This window comes from Belonocnema kinseyi, chromosome 10 (assembly GCF_010883055.1).
Source record: "Belonocnema kinseyi isolate 2016_QV_RU_SX_M_011 chromosome 10, B_treatae_v1, whole genome shotgun sequence".
Lineage (NCBI taxonomy): Eukaryota > Metazoa > Arthropoda > Insecta > Hymenoptera > Cynipidae > Belonocnema > Belonocnema kinseyi.
Window position 1 is genome coordinate 65,972,252 of NC_046666.1, and position 22,549 is coordinate 65,994,800.

Consider the following 22,549-nt stretch of genomic DNA (forward strand, 5'->3'; position numbering starts at 1 on the left):
TAGAGATATTGGCAATAATGTAAGGCAAAAGAGGAGTGGGCTCATGGTGTCGCCCTGAAAGACACCTCTCTGAAACGTGACCTTGTTAGTTGTCACACGATTATCGAAACTGAAATTGATTTTTTGAATAAAACCAAATTAAATATTTTTTTGCTTATTTATACTCTTTAAAATCAATCAATCTGAATAAATCTGAATGAAATAAAAGGTATAGGATAAAATATATAACGCGATTTATATATTTCTGTACAGATAATAACATCAAAAAGTTACATATAATTTTAGGGTATATTAGACTTGACAGTATTCGTGCCCGAGCGCTGCGGAAGTTTAACATAGTTCCCTCGAACATAAAAATCTAAATTTTACCAAGAAGAAATTTGCGGTCCCTTTTTATTCTACACGATTTCAAAAGGTATAAAAAACTATTTTTTGCAATAGAATTTTTTTTAATATGGTTTTCTTCAAAAAGTCATAACATATTGAAAAATGCTCATGATTTCAGCTTTTATCTTAAAAAGAAAACATTACAATTTGCACTATCTTTAATACACATGTTTAAAAAGTTAACAAATATCCTCACACTGGGCTGGGCTCATTTTATTCATAATTTTGATAGCTTTCAACCTATTAAAGAGAAAAAATGTAAACTCGGTATTAATAAAATAACTGTTAATGATAACAAATGTGTATCCACATATTAAGTGGCGGTAACGTATTATTTTTCGAAATTGTTTATTTAATTTACGATCACAGGTGCAAGGAACATTAAGGAAGTTGTTTCTTTCAAAAATCAGGTTTCTGGAAAAAAAGTTTTCTTGGTTTTCAGAATTGAAATGTTATCACTCACCTCTTACGAAAGAAAAAATTATTTGTTATGAAAAAAGTTTGAAACTAGTTCTGATTTTTGCACAACAATTACCCTAAAATCTGTCAAAAGCTTTTTGTTTAAATATTTATATGAAAGACTTCAACGTTTTGTGATCGAAAAGATGAGAGTAATATAACTATCAAAATACTTTTAATTTGCATCTTAGTAAAATCGAGAATAAAATCATAGCAACTGAAAAAAATTTCCGGTTATTTCCCGGTCAAGTAGACACAGTGCTCATAATTATTAATAAAGTTTACGAACAAATAAAGAGATATTGGGTCAAAATGGTTTACTTAATTACTTCAATTTCGTTTTCTTAACTAACATTTTTGAAGTAAACAATTTGAACCCAGAATATTTTTCCATCCGTAATAAAATATAAGTAACTACACTGTTAAATAAACAATTTAAATTAAAAAAATCGTTGCAGTTAAGAATGAGCAATTTCTTCGTGATTTGATCAATAATTGTAAATATGGCTCCACCCAAAATATCATCCCTTTTACCGCCTGGAAGGTAAAAGAAGCGTTCTATCAATTTCAAAATAATAAATTCGGAAAAGGGTTGTCCTATTCTAATTACAAATGATTTTGGAGGAATTTCTACATTGAGGATTTAATTGCGAAATTTGATTTCAAACTGTTTTTTCTAACATAAGAGTTATTAAATTAAAAAATTAAATTAAATAGACGTCCACTTCCCTTTTTTCAATTATTGTGCAATTAAAATCGGTTTCTTGTCATTTATTCCAATACACCTAACTCCCGATATAAAACCGCCGGTCTACGATATTCCTAGAATTGATGTCCTCGGCAATTTCGTGACGAGGAGAGTCGTGAGCACTCGCGCAGGTAACGGTGACGCTGCAACCTGATGCACAATATTAAAAATCAGGTTTCCGCACACAGGATGTAACGAATAATCAACTTATAATTATTAAATAATTTGATTGATTATTCACTACATTCTCTATGCGGTAACCCAACGTGCATGAATGAAAACTTGATACGAACATAATGATCCATTCAAAGTTGGATTTTTAAAAATAGTGGGTACCTCTGGTGTATCTGCGACGTAAATATATTTTGAAGTTGTATATTTTGAAAAAAAATCTCAAAATAAATTTTAAATTTACCATTTGCTAAAAATAGAGTTAAATAATGACGTTTCGGAGGTCACAAGCGAAAATTTAATTTTTATTTGAGTTTAAGACAAAAATTTACCGTAGTGGGCAACCGGGTACCCAAGTGTGCATTTTTGCGTAATTCTAGCGCGAAATTTAAATTAAATTATTTAATACTGATGATTTGTTCGAAACTTGATCTGCTTATTTTTCCCTTTACATGTGAGGTGTGTCTTTTGATCCCTTTTCATCGCCTCTTTGAATAACATGTATTCAAACGCACTCTTTAACAATTAAAAAAAAAAGTGTTTTCTCATTCAATATTGAGAGCGAAAACCTCGTAAATACAGCTTCTACAAGCGAGATCCGTCTGGCATGGTCGAACCCTCGGGTCGAACGAATTTATTTTTAATTTTGCGATATCTTTCTGCATAATGAATTGTATGAAATGGCTTTTTCACTTGAAGGTGTTTCAAAATCTTTTACATTCTACTGTCCTTGCCTTGAGAAAAGAATTATTGACGCGGATTTTTCAATTGAGAACGCCTCCGTCTTCAGTAACATACGCCCTTGTCTCGAAACAAAAATACGATGATCGTGAACGCATTTCCCAAAATAATAGGTATGGTCTAATTGTAAGATTCGCGGCGGCTTTCGGGATTTTCCAGAGAATTGTACATCGAGAGGTGCAGCTTCAAGGGGATGTTACGTAAGAAACAGAGATTCTCATTCCACGGAACAAAATTATTTTAGTTTATTGTCTTGAAAGAAAAAAAGGAATTATTCCATATGCAAATATAGAAAAATTAATGAATAATCTGTCTAAGCAAAAATTTGTTATCTAACAATAAAATGTACACTTACCGAAACGTCAAGGATTGAGAAAGGAGTTTTTAATCAAATAAATTCTGAGTTCGAAAATATGTTTTTTGGCTAAATTTTATTTGAATTAATGTGAACCGTAAGACACAAAGAAAAATCCATGATTTAAAATTCATAAATATAGTCGTCCGAGGAAAGGACTGATTTGGTGTCAAATAGGTAGGTTAGACTGCTATCTTGCACTCCTTGGGACATTTTACGGGAACAATACAAGGAGTTTGGGGGTAGAAATTATTCATTCAATACTCCCTAAGAAGTGACTTTAATTTAAAAATGTTAACTTTCAAATCCCAGGGGTACGGGTTAATGTCGTTCGATTAAAAAAAAAAATGGATTTTCTTTTCCTGGAAAGCAAAAAGTTCGGGGAGGTTGTTCGCCACAAATCAAAAGTCGAAATTTTCAACCATGCATATGTGAAATAAAATTTAAAATAACAAATTGAACTTTAAAAATTTCAAAGTTTTAAAATACAGTTTATTTGAAAATAACACACTTTTAATTACTTTTTTCCATTTTCCTGTTTTATCTCCCTGCTGATAGATATATCTAGATTAAATAGCACTCAAGATGCGATGACGGCACAAATCTTACTTTGAAATCCAATTATTGACTACCGACTTGCACTTTACCGTTGTAGATTTAATTTCAAGGTCTCGTAAATGATTGGAAATTGAAGCATACTCATTATTCCATATAAATAAATTGTTATCAACAAAACTCTTATGTAAGGATATGTTACTTCAAGATTCAATTAAATTTTCCTTTTACATAAACAATGTCTAAAAATGTACAAAATTAAAAATACATCCGTTTTATGAAGAGATAAATAATAATTGTCTTTCAAAAAGACATTTGGAGATCAAAAACATTGCAAATGAGAACTACTGCAGTCACATGAGAGACTAATGGAATGGTAAGTAAATGGAAGGAATTGCAGACTGAGAATAAACACTTGATGAATCTTTTGTAAATTATGCATTTAAACGATGGCGGTAAAACGAACATATATAGCTCCTGAAATCTATTTAAGGAAGACTATATTTCAACGTGAACAATTTAAATTTGAAACAAGAAATTTAAATTGATGATGAAATAATGATGGAATAATGGGATTATCCGTCAGTTTGCGTATTTTTGTGTGATCTATAACACATGATAACTTTGTGAAGCTCTTCGCATGGGGTAATTGCTAGAGAACGTCGGTCTAAATTGATCTAAAAATATATAACTTCCCCTTTATATCGCCTCCTAAACTTCTCTTTCTCACTTTTCTGATTCGAATTCCTAGAGTCCCGGCAGTATAGGCTTACCCCCAAAAGGGATTTGGCCTACTGGTATAATAATAATAAATTACCATTATTGTAATGATGTGTAGTAAGAAAAAAGATTGTAATAATTGAATTATAATGCATGTGGGAGGAATAACTACGAGTTACACTTGATATTCAGCTTCAGAGGTCAAGAGACAAACTTGCATTCCATATGTCAATTTTTTGTTCAAATCAACAAGTCATCGATGCTGCCATGAAAATGTATCGATCAATTCCATACCACAAATCATAAATCAAATTGATGAACAATGCCTTTCACATTTCTATTAATCACAAAAGTGATATCATCTTCAATGAATCTCAACGAAAAAAAAAACAGGTTAACTAAGAGTGGCCGGAAAACCTAATTTTAAAAATGCCCTGATTCTTACAAGGCAAATTTTTTATTTTTCCTGACTATTGATATTAAAATACCTAAATCTTAATCTTATAACATTTTAAACATAGATTCTTTTGAAAAAAAAACAACATAAAACAGTTTCAAGTTGAAATAACAAAATTTGAAATCCATTTCAACCAGAACAGGCGAATTTTTTATCCAAAAGGACGAATTCTCGACAAAAAGTTGCATTTTCAACCGAATAATTGAATATTTTAGAAAACAGTTGAGCTTTCAAGAAAAAATATTAATTTTTAATGCAAAAGTTCGATTTTTCTATCTAAATAGACGAATTTTCAAGAAAACATTTGAATTCTTGACCAAAAAAGATGAATTTTTAACAAAACGCTTTTTGAAGAAAAAAACAGTTGAATTTTCAAACAAAAAGAACGAATAAAATTTTTTTAATTTTTAATTATAATAATAAAATTCCACAATTTTCTAGATCAGAAGAATATTGAAGTTTTTGACCAAATTCATCCAGTTACAACCATACATTATCCTTTGACTCAATAATCATACAAAAAGAAACAGTGTGCAAAAAGTAGTATGCAAATTTAATAATAAAGTGACAAAGAAGCTATAATGCCGTTATTCGATGTATATTTCAAATCGACAATTTGCATTTGGAAAAAGTACAATCTGTGTTTTGAATTCGAGAATGATAATTAGTATTCTAGACAGATAAAATGATTAATGAGCCTAATTGGCAAACGTGGAAATTTATGCTACAAATGCTCGAGTTTATAAAACTGCAGCTCATGCAGAGTGCATCATATCAGCAAGGCTTTTGTCGACTATTATGCACCCGCACCATTTGGTAATACGATGATGTGTAATTAACCGGCGTCAATGACACAACATCTCTTATGATCAATTCAAATATTTTGTCACCACTGTCTATTTATAGGAGACGTTTATCAGCAATCATTTTTATAAAAAATTAATTTAAAAATAATTTTAAATGTAATTAATTTGATGTTTTACTTTGGACGATTTCCAACTGTAAGCCATTCAAGTTTCGAATAGCTCTCGAAAAAAAATGTTAATGTCGAACTTTCATGTAGTCAAAATTTGAAAAAATTTGATAAATTAATTTAGCGTTTCATATTTAAAAACTCACCAATTTAGACAATGTTTCCAAATTTTAACCTGATAGATTTCTAATCTGGTAAACTGTGAATTCAAAATTTTCAACTTTTCATCTTTCCGAATTAAAGTTCAAATTTGGATATTCTCCAAACTTGTGACTGTCTTATTCGGATAGTTTATAAATAAGTCGTTTAAATAGGAAAATTTAGAATTCTTAATATTTCTAAATACATTATCTTGAAATTTAGAATTGCAGACTTTACACCCCAAACTACTCGCAAAACAAGAAAAATAGGATATTTTTTCACACAAACGGTGAATAAAAGAAGAATAAATTCTTTGAAATCAATGTAAATTTCAGTACCATATTAAATTTAATATGAAATTGTTTTAATTTCTAATATTTTAAGTGAAAATATTGCACTTCTAACAAAACAAATGAACTTTTAACCAAAAATATGAATTTTGTAGAAAGAACATTAATTTTCTACCAAAAAGACGATTCTTCAACAAAATACGTTTGTCAATCAGATAGTTAAATTCTCAACAAAAGTTAAATTCTTACCAAAATAGCTGACTTCTCAACAAAAACAAAATACTAATTTACAACCAAAAAACTGTGTATTTAACCAAAAAATATTAAAGTTCTATCAAAAGAGATGAATTTTTAAACCAACAAGGCGAAGTTTCAACCAAGATTTGTCTGAAAAAAAGAAAAAAATTTCAACCTAATTGTTGAGTTTTTAAGCCAAGAAAACGAATTTCCCACAAATTAGTATATTTTTCAAATTAAAAAGTTCATTTTAAACCAAATAGTTTAATTTTCTACCAAAATAATGGAATTTACAATCCAAAAAATGACGAATTTTCAACAAAAGGTTGAGTTTTCAAACACAAAAGTAGATTTTTTTATATAAATTTTCACTTTTAATCCCGAAAAGATGAATTTTCACTCAAACAGTAGCACTTCGAACAAAACAATTGCAATTTCAACCACGAAAAGATTATTTTTTATCTTAAAAGTTAATTTCTAACCACAAAAGACTTTTCTATACAAAAGGACGACTTTTAAATCCAAAAGGGCGAATTTATATCTAAAAATATCAATATTCAACAAAAGAGTTGTATCTTCGACCAAAAAGTATGAATTTTTAATAAAATGGTTAGATTTTAAAACAATTCAATTTTCATTAAAAAAATTAAATTTTAAACAAGAAAGAATAATTTATTACCAAGGAGTTGAATTCTCAACGAAAAAGTTGAATTTTCAACAAAACAATTGCACCTTTAAATAAAAGAATCAAATTTTGAACAAAATAGTTGAATTTTAAACCTACAATGATGAAATTGAAAAAAGATAGAATTAAAAAACAAGGTTTAACTTTAACCAAAAACAGTTAAATTTTGAACAGAAAGTTTTATTTTCTGCCACGAATGTTGAATTATCAAAAAAACAGTTGAATGGTCCAACAAAAAGTTGAATCTTAAAGAAAAGAGTTGAGTTGATAAGATTAAAAATAGCATTTTTAGAAAACATTTGACTAAAAAATATGACTTATAAATAAACTTGTTGCATTTTCAGAGAAATAATTCATTTATAACCCAATAAGATAAATTCATAACCAAAACAAGACAAATTAAAAGTTTCTTAACAGAGAAAAAATAGATGAATTCTTTTAAAAATAAAAGAAAATGGGGAGATAGGGAAAATCGTGTGAAGTATGCAATTGATTTTCTTCCAGATCAGAATGAAGAAGGAGCACCCTATGTTGGACTATGAACCTACTCGAATATTATGTGTTCCATAAAATTAATTATAGAGTAAAAGAGCACCAATTCTTGCCATCCTAGCCCAATTATTAGCATACTAAAAACTGAAGTGAATTTATTTTATTTTAGACAAATATTTGATTGCCCTGGATAATTAATATATGCACTATATGTAAGTAAGATAGTTACAGTATGTAAGATACATAATTAGAGTAAATTTGTAAGTTTGAAACTTGGAAATTGACGATACAATTAGCCATTAGAAGAGTAATTGATCTCGCCGGGAGAATGTATCTATACAGGGAAGGGTAAAGACTTTCAATTAACTTTCTGAAGGTTAAGTGATCGAAGGGAGCCTTGTAAATGACTTGGGGGGGACTTAATGAACTCTTCGCTTTTTACGCACATGTAATACAATAAAATTGAAATTCTACCCTATAGAAGGTTATTTATCGTTTATAGTTCTTCCAAGAAACGGGGCTGATTTTGTAGGGATCTTTTTAAGTTCGTTAACCTCGATTTATAAAAATAGGAAATTCTCCCTAATTTTAAGGTTTAAACTTCAGATTTCGGTGAGTCTTACTAATAATGGAGTTTGGTAAAATCTCCAATTTAATCGGAAAAAGTGGTTTGAGATCGGAACTATAACAGCAAACTTGGAGACGAAAGCCTTTCGAATTTAATTTGGTGAAAGTTTTTCCTAACAGTTATTGATCAATTCAAACTTGGGAAACCCCCAGGAGCCTTCGGAATCTAAGTCTACTAGCTTATTTTTATACATAAATTCCATAACAAAATTTGAAGCTTCTAGGCTCACCCCTAGCCTATATTAAAACAATGATTAATTCATAATTTTATTCCTTTATCTTAACATGTTTTCAAATATTTATGAAAATAATTAATTTTTTCTGGAGTAAAACAAATTTTATTTCTCATTGTTTCCAAATAAATAAATTTTACTCTTTTGCAAGATATAATTTTCTATAGTACGGATCAGCCGTTCAAATATTTAATATTTTTTTAAACAATGAACTCGGAATTCAATTTCTAGGGATTCAATTAATATATTTCAGTTAGAAAGCTTTGAAAAATTATATTACAAGATATTGTTAATTATATTAGCACCATCCATTAATTAAATGATTAAAGAATACTGAAACATTATTAATCATTTCTTGAATTTGTCTCTAAATTTCCATGAATTTGAATCATAATTCAAGCAAATCTTTATCCACATCTTACACAAAAATTTAACCAGTGATGAATTTCCAACTAAAATAGATGCATTTTCAATCAAAAAGAAGAATGTTTAAGAAAAGAGTTTAACTAGAAAACAAGGAGTTTTATTTTCCACCAAAAAGATGAATTTTTAACAAAAATTATGAATAAATAACTAAAATACTTGAATTTTTCAACAAGAAAGATGAATATTAAAAAAGAACAAAATTTACAAACAAAAAGATTAATTTTCTACCAAAAAGATACGATTTTTCAACAAAATACACGAATTTTCAGCGAAATATTTGAATTATTAACAAACAAAAAATACAAAATTTCAAACAAATACTTGGATTTTTAACTAAAAAATATCAATTTTTAAAAAAACTATGGGATTTACAACTAAAATGCGATAAATCTTTAACTGGAATAGTTTACATTTCAAACCAAAAAGACTAATTTCTACGACACCGACGAGACACATTTTAAACTGAGATGATAGAATAATGAATGGAAACAGTTACATTTTCAGTTAAGAAATATATAATTAAAAATTTTTTAAACAACTAATTAAAAAAAACTATTACACATTCAAACAAAGTCATGATTTTTCAACTAAAATTATTGTTTTTTATTCTTATTATAAAGGATAATTTTTATACGTTTGTCACTTTTTTCAGTAATAAATGCAAAATTAGAGAAAGTAACCTCTTTTAAAAGGAGAAATGTATATAAGTATATATCTGCTTTTAATTGCAGGTATTATGCTGATTTTTAACAAGCATAAGAAGCTATTAATCATACGTTGTAGTTTTCCTATAAATAACCCCTAAATGAGCTGGTCTAAATTGTCCTCGAAACAGGTTGGTTCTCTAGTAGTGTGAAAAAGAAAAATAAAGGAAAAAATAAGAAGTGGCTTTTTCATTGTTATTTTTTGTCTCTAATGAGCCGAAAAGTGTGGTAGTTTGGAAGTCTGGTTTTTAATTGTGAATGTTTTTCATGCTCATTTTGCATAAAATAATTCATGAAAAAATAGATTTCTTTTTTATATTAATTTAAAATAGAATAATTGAATTTTTAACAAAAATCATGAATTTACAACAAAAAAGATTAATTTCCACCAAAAAAGAGGAATTTGAAAATAAAAGAGATACATTTTTGACTTAAATAATGAAATATTCAACTGGAATAGTTACGTTGTCATTTTAAAAAATTAAGTTTCTATTAAAAATTTTTTTTTTTAATTTTCATGTTCAAGAAGTTACTTAGGCTAAAGAAACAACGAATTTGCAACAAAATAGCTCATTTTTTAACAAAAGCAATGGATTTTCCATTAATATGATGAATCTTCCAACTAAAAAAATAATGATTAACAAAAGAGTTTAATTTTTAGGCAAATATTTTAATTTTTATTCCAAAAAGATGAATTATGAACGAAAATGCATTTTCCTATTATATAGTTATTGATCAATTCAGACTCAGGAAACCAACCAGCCTTGGGATTTACCTCTGGATTTTCAAGTCCACCTACATACTGATACAGAAATTTCAAAAGAACATCTCGAGCTCTGGAAACAATGATTGGAAAAGGCCATTGTATATCTTTATCCAATTATTCTTTCATCACAATATGTTTTTGAGACATTTTTGTAGATAATTCATTTTTTCATGAGTAAAACAATTTCAAACTAATTAGTATTGCATACAATGCAGGTGAATTCTTTGTTTATTGCCAAAATTGAACGTTTTCGAAGTTTTATTCTGTATAGGTCTTCGAAATTAAATCCTTGAAAAACTTACATTCATTTAGTTACTGGTAACCTAACAATCTGGGTGAACTCTATAAGAAACTCAGGCTCTTGAAAGTCGTTCAGTAAAAAATTAACTAATTAATAAATAATAAGATTTGACTAATTTGCAGTCAAATGCAAATAATTCTAAAAGAAAATTCACTAATGACCGAATAGACGACCCTTAAATAAACAAGACCAGTTTTTTTGGAAGACAGTTGAATTTCCTAAAAAAGATAAATTTTCTAGCAAATGGTCGCGTTTTCAAAAAAAAAAAAAATTAATCTACATTGCTATTTGCTTAGCTATATGGGTACCTTTAAGGATAGAAGCACAATTTATATCATACTATCTCATGAATCATCTCTGGCTTTTTTAAAAGGCTTCACATTCTTTCAAACAAGAAATGTGACTTTTCTACGAAAAAGATAAATATTGTATCCAAAACGATGAATTATCTGTACAAATAGAAAAATGTTCAACAAACTAGTTGAGTATTCAACAACATTTTAATTATATTTTCGGAAAAAATAATTCACTTTTAATCAAATAGTTAAATTCTCAACTTACAAAGATAATTTTTCAACCAAATAATTGCATTTTTCATTACAATAATAGGTTTTCATCCAGAAAGAACAAAATAGTAAAATAGTAAAATAAATCATTTTCAAAAGAATATTCCTATCTTCAACAATGAGATGAATTTTAAACTAAAATGTTGAATCTTCAACCAGAAAGGAAGGAATTTTCCAGGAAAAATGTAGTGATTGTTATTTCAAATAAGATAAATTTCAATAAAACTATTAAAATTTCAAGCTAAAACGTGATTTTTCAACAAAATAGTTGAATTTAAAATAAAAAGAATTAAATTTACAATGAAATAGTAGAATTCTTAACCGAAACAGATAAATTATGAATCAAAAATATAATATTAGACTTTTCAACTACAAATAATTAAGCTTCAACCAAAAATAGTTAAATTTTCTTATTGGATTCTATTAATTATAATATTAATTATAAGTGAAAACCCGAGAAAAAGGAAGTTTCTTGAAAACAGGAGAAAAAATCAGAATTCTTTAAAAAAGGGAAAAACAGAAGAATAGGGGAAAGAATGTGAAGTCTGTTATTTAGATTTATAAAATTCCGAGACATTTCATGAGATAGTATCATATAAAAAATTTGTTTCTATCCTTAAAGGTGCCCATATAGCTACGCAATTTTCAATCTAGTTAAACGTAGAAAAAATAGTTTTTCTAGAGCCTAGGTGGTAAGAAAAGTGGTTGATCGACCGTGCTAAATGGTCTGCAAAGCTGGCAACTCATCCACACTATATAGTAAAGACACACTCCTCTCTCTTTACTTCTACTGGAGTAATTGAAACACAACTACTAGGAAAAAAATAAACGCCCTATCACACTCAAAGGTATGTATAAACTCGAAACTATGGAACTATACTCGTATTCTCATGTTCAGGTGAGGTACTCTAAGGTCGCGTCATAACGATCGCGTAACGCTGTGCTACCAACCCACATGTACATGATATCTAGGGCAACAAAGCAAGATTGCAATAATTCCAACCAAGCATCTTGCATGCTACCGAAAAACTGCTTAATAAATTTATGAATAATGAACTTCTACAGGAATCCAGGGCAAAAACGAGAGTTGGAAGAGTTAGAGGGTTAGTGTAGGAGGCAATCGATAGAACGCTTCTTCGTTTACCAGACGATGTAGACAGAGCGGCGGGGGTGTCTGATTATTAGACCACTCTTGAATGAATATCTATTTTTTTGGATTCAATCTGCAATAGCTGATTTTCTAATTACTTTTGGAAGTACCTTTCATGAGCCACTTGCATTTTCCCGCTCAATACAGAGGTGTGACCTGATATCGGGTGACATCGCTGAAAGGATTCTTAAAATAATTTCAAGTGAAATTTAGAAAGTATTTAACTTGTTTTAAGCATCAATTGGATATAATTTTGAGAACGGATTTTATGTTGAAATGATGTTTTCTCTGCGAGAGGGCATGCCGTCCCCGTTGAAGATCAAGAGCCACACAACACTCACCGCCACAACCACCACCACAACCACCACCACAACACTTGGTTGATTTTTATATTCACGCACGCTTTTTCAACTTTTCTGTTGTTTTCTGGGTGTAAAGTATGTGCGAACTCGCCATGCACACTCCAGTAGGGGTTCCGTTATCATCCACCTGCTCGATTACCGCAGATCGAGGGATTCATATCCGCACTCACGACGCGAATCTGTCTCTCTCTTGGCACCGTTTCTACTACACGATTTGTGGATTGTACGTTCCTCCGTCGGTCCGTCACAGGCTCCGTCCCTCCGTCTTTGGATTTCGGTTTCTTTATCAGATCATCATGACTTTCTCTGTCACTCTTCTTGTTTCCTCGAGTACAGTTTGTTAAAACGATAAACGCCGAGAATGCACGAAAAATCCCGTCGCGACGACTTGCCGACGTCGCCTTGGCACCATATCGTCGGCGGCGACGTCGACGTCGTCGTCCGCCAGTTCAAGGCGTCATCGCACGGCGCCACGTGCATCAGACGTCTAGCTCCCGCGAAATTTCGAAATCAGGTTCTTTTTTTTAATTAGGGGAAAGAAGATGTGGTTTCATTTGATTAACACTCTTTTGTTTCGATTGATTTTATATCAAGTCGGTAGCTAAATTTGAAAATCGTCTTTAAAAATACTATGCCTGAGCCCTGCTCTCAGCGTAAATGCAAGTTAAGCACTTTGATCTCGAAATGGAATCAAAATGAAAAATTGAACTACTTAAATCTAAACAAATACCTGTTTATAGAAAAAAGTTAACTTCCAGTTTCCTTTATTTTTGTTGAAAGTTAATTTTATTGACTACAAATTTCACTATTCTGACTTAAAATAAAAATATTTGGCTGAAAATTTAACTATTTCGTTGAATTTTTGTTTTTCTGGTTAAGCATTATATTTTAACTAAAAATATAACTATTATATTTTTGGTTGATAATTGATCTTTTTTTGGTGGAAAGTGAAACACCTTTGTTTAAATTCATTTCTTTGGTTAAGAATCTATTTTTGTTACTTCCGTTTTTTTATTGAAATTTAATTCTTTAATGGTCAATTTAAATTCTCGATGTTTTATTGATTTTTTTAGTTGAAAATTCATGTATTTTATTAAAAATTCGCCTTTATGGTAGAAAATTAATCTTCTTAGTTCAAAATTAATACTCTCATCTTAAAATGTAACTGATTGATTAAAAGTTGAGCTCTTTTGTTACAAATTTATTAATTTGGTTAAAGATTCATCAATTCATTGAAAAATGATCTATTTTGTAAATAATATAATTATATTGTTGAAAATACGTTTTTTATTTTGTGCAACATCAATTTGTTAACTACAAATTTAACTATACCATTTTTGGTGGAAAATTCATGTTTTTTAGATGAATAATGAACTGTTTGATTAAAAATTTATCTTTTGGAATATAAAGACCATCTATTCGGTTAAAATTCGTCTTTTTTGATTAAATTTAATCAAGTAAGATAAAGATAATTATTTTTTGTTGTGTTTAAAATTCTTGCTTTTGTGTTAGTTGAAGATTTAACCACCGGGTTGAAATTTCATGTATTTTTTTGAAAATTCATCTTCAGGTTGAAAAATCTATTTGGTTGACCTTCTTCCGTGATTTGTTCAAAATTCTACATGTTAGTTGAAAGTTAATCTCTTTAGCTGCAAATCGAACTATTTTTATGAAAATGTCTTTTAGCTGAAAATCTAACACTTGGAAATTAAAAAAATTAATTTACAGAGCCACAGAGATTTATAGAACGAAATATAGGAAAATTGGAATTTTTAAACTATGAGTTCAAAAGATTCTAAAACATTCCTGCTGAAATAAAATAATAATATGCTCAAAAGTCGGTAAATTAGACTTGAAACAATCCTTGATTATTGCCCTGAGCCACATTTCCATGACCGGGAAATCAGAAAACTCGGGAATTTGATTCAGTGACCGGGATTTTTCTCGAGTCTACTAATATTTAAATTAAAAGCGGTTTCATATACTTCTTTCTCTAATAATATGCTGAGGCAGGGGATTTCAGTAAATAATGTTAATTTCGAAAAATAACTTCTAAAAGATTTATACTTCTCAGTTAGGTCTACAATAAATATTTAAAAAGTAACGCGAAGAATTACAATTATCTTGACTTGGAGTAGGAAATTCTCAAAAACAATTATAATTCTAAGTTTCAACGTGTAATTTATTTATGTCAATAATTATAAAGTTCACTTTAGGAAAACGAATTTCAGCAAAAAAATATAACTTTGGACTTCAGAACAGAGTTTTCTTCTAAAGAATTACAATTTTCACGTTGGGACTGATAATTTCTGCAAAGAATTAGAATTTTTACCCCAGGACAGGATATTTTCAAAAATAATTATAATTCTGAAATAGAATATTGAGAATTTCCATAAAGAATTACAATTTTTATTCTAGAGTCACTTTATAATAGAAAATTTCATTAAAAATTATACTTTTTTACTTTAGGATATTGAATTTCTTAAAGAATTTTAATTTTGCCTTAGAAAGAGGAAACTTTGCACATAAACCGGGAATTCAAAATTAATGTTAATTCTAATTTAGAAAAAAAGGAAATTTATAAAAACAATCCTTATCCCAAGTTAGAATGCATCAGATTTTAAGAAAATGTATTGTTCTAAATCAGAAATCTTTCAAATCTTGAGCAATAATTTTTTTCGTCTCAGTGTTTGCAACATATCTAATTTAAAACGCAATTGATATTGTAAAAGTTTTTTGAATTAAAAACTTAGAAAAATTCCATAAAAAAGCGGACGAAACTCCAAGCCTATAAAATATTACTAAGATAGAAAAAAATCAAAGAACAACTGTTCTCACAGAAGATCAAATTTTATGAGTTACTAGAAGAGGCTCTAATCATTACTAATTCATATTGTAAAAAAACTTGTGAGCAACAATTATACAACTTTAATAATAAATAATTTATATAATAAAAGTAATACAAAGTGATTTATAGTTTACTACTCTATCACATACCTCATAATTATAATCTTTATTTGAAAGCCAGCCGTAGTTTCACCGAAGAAATTAATTAAAATAATGTTATAGATTCTAGAAGTAGTTAGCAGTCGTGTCATTTATCTGAGTACCCGATGTAAATAACAATGATATATATTTAACTAATTGTAAAATGATAGGAATGCCTTTGATCAATTATTCATACATTCCCCTCTTTAAAATAAAACTAGATTTTCAGAGATCATATAAGCTTATTTACTATACAATTATTTTCTCATGAAATTTTAGTACGTCTGAAATCGTAATAAAAAAACAAGGTTATGATACAATTTTTTTAAATCAGATAAAGTTTATTATCAGATCTGCGGCAAAACATTGACCGTAATCTAGATGTTTTTTCCTTTTATTATCCTTTCAAACAAAGAATTTGTTACGAATTCCTATTGTCAACAATTTTATATCTAAATCTCGACCCTTCCCTTTTTTATAATAGTAGTTTGCACAAAACCACTTAAAATCGAACCAAATATTAATATTAATAAGATATTTTTAAAGGAATTTTAAAAAGTACAACATATGTTTGCACTAAAAGTGTTCGAATAAAATTGCTTGGTTTCAAAAACAAGAAACATAATCTGGATTAAAAATGTTGTATTCTTATCCTCCAGCGCTAGACTGCAATGTGTGATAGATGATTACATATCAGACAGATAAATTAGTCTTTGTTTACTTTAGGAGTGCAGTATTTTAATATCTTCGGTGTAAGTAAGAAAGCTTTTGAAGTCATTATTATAATAATTGTAAAATGTGAGATACCTATTTTTTTAATTAAAGAAAACTTTTATTTAAAGTAATTAAAACTAAACTTCAAATTAAAACACTTAAAGTGGAAAACATTTCTTAATTTAAAAGCTCAATAATTTACGCGTTAAAAATGGAAGCTTTTCACACTTTTAAATTAAATACCGCTGATCTGCATCTTTTCAAATTTGCAACTTTTATAAGTCGAACAGTTTAAAGATTTCTGGTTAGAAAATATAATTCCACCCTAGCATTTGCAAAGCTCTAATTTAAATACCGTATCGTGAGTTCAAACTGACATAATTTAAAGCAATTTAAAGTTAAAGCCATTAAAAATGGAATGATTGCATTTTTTCAATGACAACTTTTTAAATTAGAAAGTGAATTATTTAAATTGTAGGCCATTTTCAATTAATAATTGTTTAATTGTTATTTAAACATCGAAATTTAACACCGCCACTTAGAAATAAAAAATGTGACATTTAAATTTAAACGAAGACTGAAAATTTAAAGATTCAAGGCTATTTCAAAGAAATCAGTTCCAAATGGTGCAGTTTTTGATATTCACTCGAAAAAATGTCTGGCTAAATTAACCAGAATAATAACCGGTAAAATTAAATACAAATTCGGATTAAAACAATCAGAATTCTGATTACTTTGACCAGAAAAAATAGTAAGGGCATATTTAACCAAAAATTTGAGTGTTTGATTTATAATTGTTCATTTTAAATGAAAAGTAAAATATTTCTAAATATTTAAACAATCTTCTTTTTTTTTACTTAAAAAATATGTAATTGGATGGGTTAGAAATGGAGTATTTTAAACTGATGAAATAATAATAGGAAAAGGATTTAAAATTAAATAAAAGCTTCGGAAAAAGAGTTTACATATGAATTTATTAATTTGAAGTTATTTTACAATTTAGAAAAATTTATAAAGTTTCATAAAAAACTATTTTTAATCTTTTACTACTCAGCCTAAAGTTAAATTTTAAAAATCATTAAATAATTCATATTTACTATTGGGAATTTAAAATTGTTTACACTTTATTGTAATACAAAATTGTAGTTGAAAATGCAAGGAAAAGGCAAATTTTGTCAAAAAAAACAAGTGTTAAAGATGTCGCACTTACACAATTTGACGTGAAAATTTAATAAACATTACGACTCATTACAAACATTACAAAACTGCGTTTAAACATTCTTTTCATTGAAGACGTGCGCTTCAAGATGAAGGCTCAAAATGGAAAATTTTTTAGATTAATGATTTTAGAATTACGAATCGCAAACTGAATAATTTAATAATTTAAAAATTTAAGAAATAAATTTATGATTTAAAAAAAAGTTAAAATCAATCCTACACATTACATCTTTTTTTGTCTTTTTTCGCACTTAATATTTCATTCTACATAGTCCAATAAATATAGTCAAAGATTCGAACAATTATTGAAATCTGGTCTACATCTTTCATTAAATCTCGTGGATTCCCTAAAAATCTTTGAAATTCTTTGAAATTCTATTTAATCTTGAAAACCCTTTAAAACCATTGAGCTCCCTGGAAATGTTTTAAAACCCATTAAAAACGGTGAAATTCCTTGAAACTAATTAAAAATTTCAAAACCATTTATAATCCCTTAGAATCCGCGGGAATCCCTTAAAATCTCCAAAAAACACTTCGAAATTCCGTTCATATCATAAAATATCTTAAAATCTTTTCATTTTTGATCAGAGCAACCCCTTTATATCTCTGAAAACTTTTTGAAAAATTTGCAAATCTTTTAAATCACCTGAAATCTTTTAAAATATCTTTAACTCTCTTCAAATCTTCGAAATCTTAGTAAAATACCCTGATGTTCTTCAAAAATCGTCAAAATACTTCGGTATAATATGAAATCCAGTGAATTATTTTGAAATCTCTTAAAGTCCCATAGAACTCATTCAAAACAGTCAAAATCTTTATCATCTTTAAATCCCTTTAAATCTCTAAAAATTGGATAAAATCCTTGAAATTCCGTGAAATATTTTGAAATCCCTTTAAAATTAATTGAAATGTTTAAAATCCGTGATAATCTTTCTGAATCTCTTGAAATACCTTATAATATATTACAATTCCTCGAAAACTCTTAAAATCTTTTATAATTTCCAGAAATTCCTTTAAATCTTCAGAAATCCTGTAAGTTCCGTGGATATATACTTTGTGATCAAGTAAAATCTCTTAAAATATGTGAAAACTCCTTCAAATCTTTTAAAATCCATCATAATCTAGTAATTTCTCCAAACTCTTGAAATAATTTTGAATAATTTGAAAAGCTACCCTAGTAGAACTTTCCTAATCCTTTGAAATCTTTTGAAATTCCTTGATATCACATGAAATGCCCAAAAAGTTTTGGAAATCTCATTAAATTCATTAAAAAATGAGTAACTCTTTGAAATACTTTGTAGGTTATTAAAATCTTTTGGAATTCCATGAAATCTCGTTTGCGGTGAAAATAATTGATATACTTTTTATATATTAAGTAAAAAATATAAAATCTTACGTACGAAGGGAAGGGGACAAGGTCATACAAATCTTACGAATCCTTACAATAAGAGGAGGGGGTCTAAAAATTCGTCACTAAATTAATTAATTTGCCTAATTAATTGACGTTCCCTAAGCATATTCTTGGATTGAACCAACAATAATTTTGTTTACCGAACCTTATCTTTTTCCAAGCGTTTAAGTTAAAACGGGAGAAACACAAATTACAATATAAAACAATCCTGACATTAATGAAGTAAATTAATGGTGACAGTACAGAAACTATAGATATAAGACATATTTTTCGAAAATGGGCTTATTTCATAATAAATATTTAAAAATTAAACACACGTTGTGATAAAAAGACATATTCAAATTCTTATTTTTGATACAGTGATAAAAAAATGTTGTCTAAATGTTAGTCAAAATTTTAGCGTAGTATTTTATCGTAGTAATAGTTTTTTTCTTCTCTACACACGGTTTTTTGAAAATAATGTCGTTTATTGAAAAAAAGTATTTTTTATAGCAATTGCACTGAATAATCGTCTATCTCAAAGATATGCCGACACACTTGTTATTCTTATTTAGCCTCCCCGTATCTCGGGAACAATTTTTGTTGCTGTGAAAAGTTGAAAATGAGATTTTCAATTGCTGCCATAACTCGTCTCTTAAAACCAGTGGAATTGTAACATCGGTTATTATTGTTTATATAAACTAAAGATTACGTTTTTTATCGCAATCCGCAGAATAGCATGTTCCATTTGGCGGCTAGTGATACTTTGAGATTGTCAGCTGGATACATATATTTCCTCAAAAACGGATAACTTTTTAAAATCAAATTTGAGCGGGCTTAAATCTGAAACACGACATCTGGGAAGTATTTTTTCTCTTATTTTGAAGTGATGATTTTGATTTTACAGTCTACTTTTTCGCTCTCCTGAAAAACTCCGATTTTTTTCGTTATCCAGTTCTGTAGCCACCCTTCAAATGTAGGTCGAGTTTCGGGATAATAGGACGTGTTTTATGGGTAAATATGAGTCATTAATATCCAGGTGATGTATTGTGAGAGTGCGTTCTTTCTAAAATCACTCACGTGTGACAAAATAACGAAGATACACACACACACACACACATATCATTTCAAAGAAATTACTTTTCGCAATTTCAACAAGAAATACCGTAACTTAATTTCCTTGATTTCAAAAATACAAAGGTCATACATTTTTATATAATATCCAGAAGTCAACGCATATGCGAAATAAGTTGCATGATTAAAGCATAAGATAGCTACACTCTCATTTACGTTAAAAAATTATATGGTACTAATTTTACGAAATTTCGTTTTGAAGCTTCCTGACATTTTTACGTTTTCTAGATAAAATTCTCTAGTAATTTCAACAACGTGAAATTTAATGAGAAATTAAATTTTATGATTCTAGTAATATACTTATATTTTGAAACTTTCGAATCTGGAGAGAGCGTCATTACATTTTATTTCGACGAAGTTGGCTGCGGCCTAATTTAAACATTTTTGCATGCTTAACTATAATAAAATTTAAACTTTTTTGTAGTCGAATCACAGGAGCCAATTTCAAATTTGTCTTTACCTTGTTAAACAATAAAATAGCAGTTCTTCCAAAATTCTTCAAAATAGAAATTTTCATGGACGTAAAATAAATACCTGATTTACATATACTGTAAATCCGAGATTTTTGCATTTTTCTTCCACCGAGTTATTAATTAGCGAGAATTGACAAAATCGCCAAATAGACGAAATTGAATATTTTTTTTTAATATGCATCAAACATTGAAAAAGATCTCGAAAGTCTTAAAATGGTTATGTTTTAGTTTTTTTTAAACCAATTTTCGCCCATAGAATTAGAGCTTTTCTCTAATTTGAAAATCAATTTTCTAAATAAAAAGAAAATCTGATGAATTTACGTGATAAATAAATTCAAAACACATTGTATTTTATTACAGTTAATAATACAACATTGTTTTAATTAGGTCACAACCGACCTCGGTGAAAATAAAATGTAATGACCAGAGAATAAGAATTATTGATGTTATTAAACTTGAAAATTATACTTTTTAGATTAATGAATTTTTTTGATCGTGGAAGTTTTAAATTGATCTGAATTTTAAATGCTCAACATTAAACTATATTTTAAAATCGTCAATTTAGAAAGCATCCAAATATGAATGTTCCAATTTACAAGTCGTAAAAAATGTATCGATTATTGAATATTTTATTTTTAAATGTTTACCATTTTTGAAACCTATATATGTCAATTATTCGAAAATATCGGCAAATGACATTTTCCGTGCCAATTCAAAAACATAAATATTAAATTACCAAAAATAGTATCTATGTGTAACTTTCAATATAATATATTCATATATTCAATATAATACATTTCCTCTAATATGGTTTTCTTCTCATTTTTTTTTTAAATTTAATAATAAATTTGTTTTAAATTATTTTTGCGTATTTTTAGAAAAATACAAGTTTTTTGTAAACAAATTGTAGAAGTGAGTATAAAGTGATTATAATTCTCTAGAAATCCGAAACGTTGAAAAAGTCGGTTAATGATAAAAATGTTTAATTACTTTTGTATTTTATTGAGAAAAATACAAATGTTTTTTAGTCTCCCCTGACTGATATTTCACTTTTGGATTAGAAAGAAAATTTTGCAGCATATTTTAAACCAGTTATTCAATAATTCGGAAAAGCCACCAAAATAATCAATTACCAGTATGTCGAGTGTAGCATCTACAGCTTAACCCTCTACCGCCCACAGTGACATATATGTAATGTTTGGAAGACTTGAGTTTTTTTAAATATGACTTTGAGACGAACAGCAATTTTTAACGCAAGGATTTACTACACAAAAGTCAGGACGGTAATGAGCTAATATTTTAGTTTTGTATACACTCCGCCATAGGAATAATATGCCTAAATATCTCAAAATTCAGAAAAAAAAGAAAGTTTTAAGGGCGATAGAGTGTTAAAGCTAATACATTTTTAAAAATAAAGTAACAAATTTTTTAAAAACTCACCTTGCATAGGGCGCGTGGCCGCACTGCGCGACATTGTTTAAATTGTCTAGGTTGCAGGTTTCTATTGGTCGATTTCGGACGGAGTTTTCTGACGATATGTGAATTTCGGAAGTGATTTAGCGTTTCTAGAGAATTTCTTCCGTCCCGAAGAGTTGAATACGTAAAAAATGCATCAAACTTGCGTGATTGGTCGGCGGGTGTACAAAGAGGCGTAAAAAAGGGGGACCTCGTGGCAATGAAGAAAGGCTCGTTCTCTTCACTGCCTGCAGTGAAGATCGGCCACTTTCTAACCCGGAAGGGGTTGTTTTTGTAAAAAAAGAGGAAAGATGGATAAAAAAAATGATAGTCTTGGAATAAATGGGGAGTGTGTTTGAGGCACGAGGTATTCGCGGTCGATCTCGTCCTTGAACGTCGACCGCGAGGAAGAATAGAAGAGTTGTTATAGGGTTTCCTATTAGGTTGGATATTCCGCGGATAGATAATGACGACAGGATATCCGGTGTGGGGGGTTTGGGGGGAATTTCGAGGGTGGCGTCCATGTGGGGTGGCTGGTCACCTCCCTTCTGTGCCTCCTGCCCTCCTCCACGATTTCCTCGCTGCGGTGCCCCAGCTCCCAGTGTGCAAGAACACCGTCCTTCCCAGCTGC

At 28.9% G+C, this 22,549-nt stretch overlaps 1 protein-coding gene across 5 annotated transcripts in view; it reads right to left on the reverse strand.

Moving 5' to 3' along the window:
• The window catches only part of LOC117181604 (phospholipid-transporting ATPase ID), an 80,318-nt gene extending 58,265 nt beyond the window's left edge, over positions 1-22,053 (reverse strand). For 3 of the 5 annotated variants that reach the window (XM_033374464.1, XM_033374462.1, XM_033374461.1), the window contains exon 1: positions 21,904-21,927. Coding sequence is in view for 1 of the 5 variants with exons in the window: in XM_033374465.1 (XP_033230356.1) it covers positions 21,904-21,937 (34 nt within the window). In the remaining 4 variants the exon portion in view is untranslated. Of the gene's footprint in view, positions 1-21,903 lie in introns of all 5 variants that reach the window. The other 2 variants (XM_033374465.1, XM_033374463.1) reach the window with 2 other exon arrangements.
• Positions 22,054-22,549: the final 496 nt, after the last annotated feature.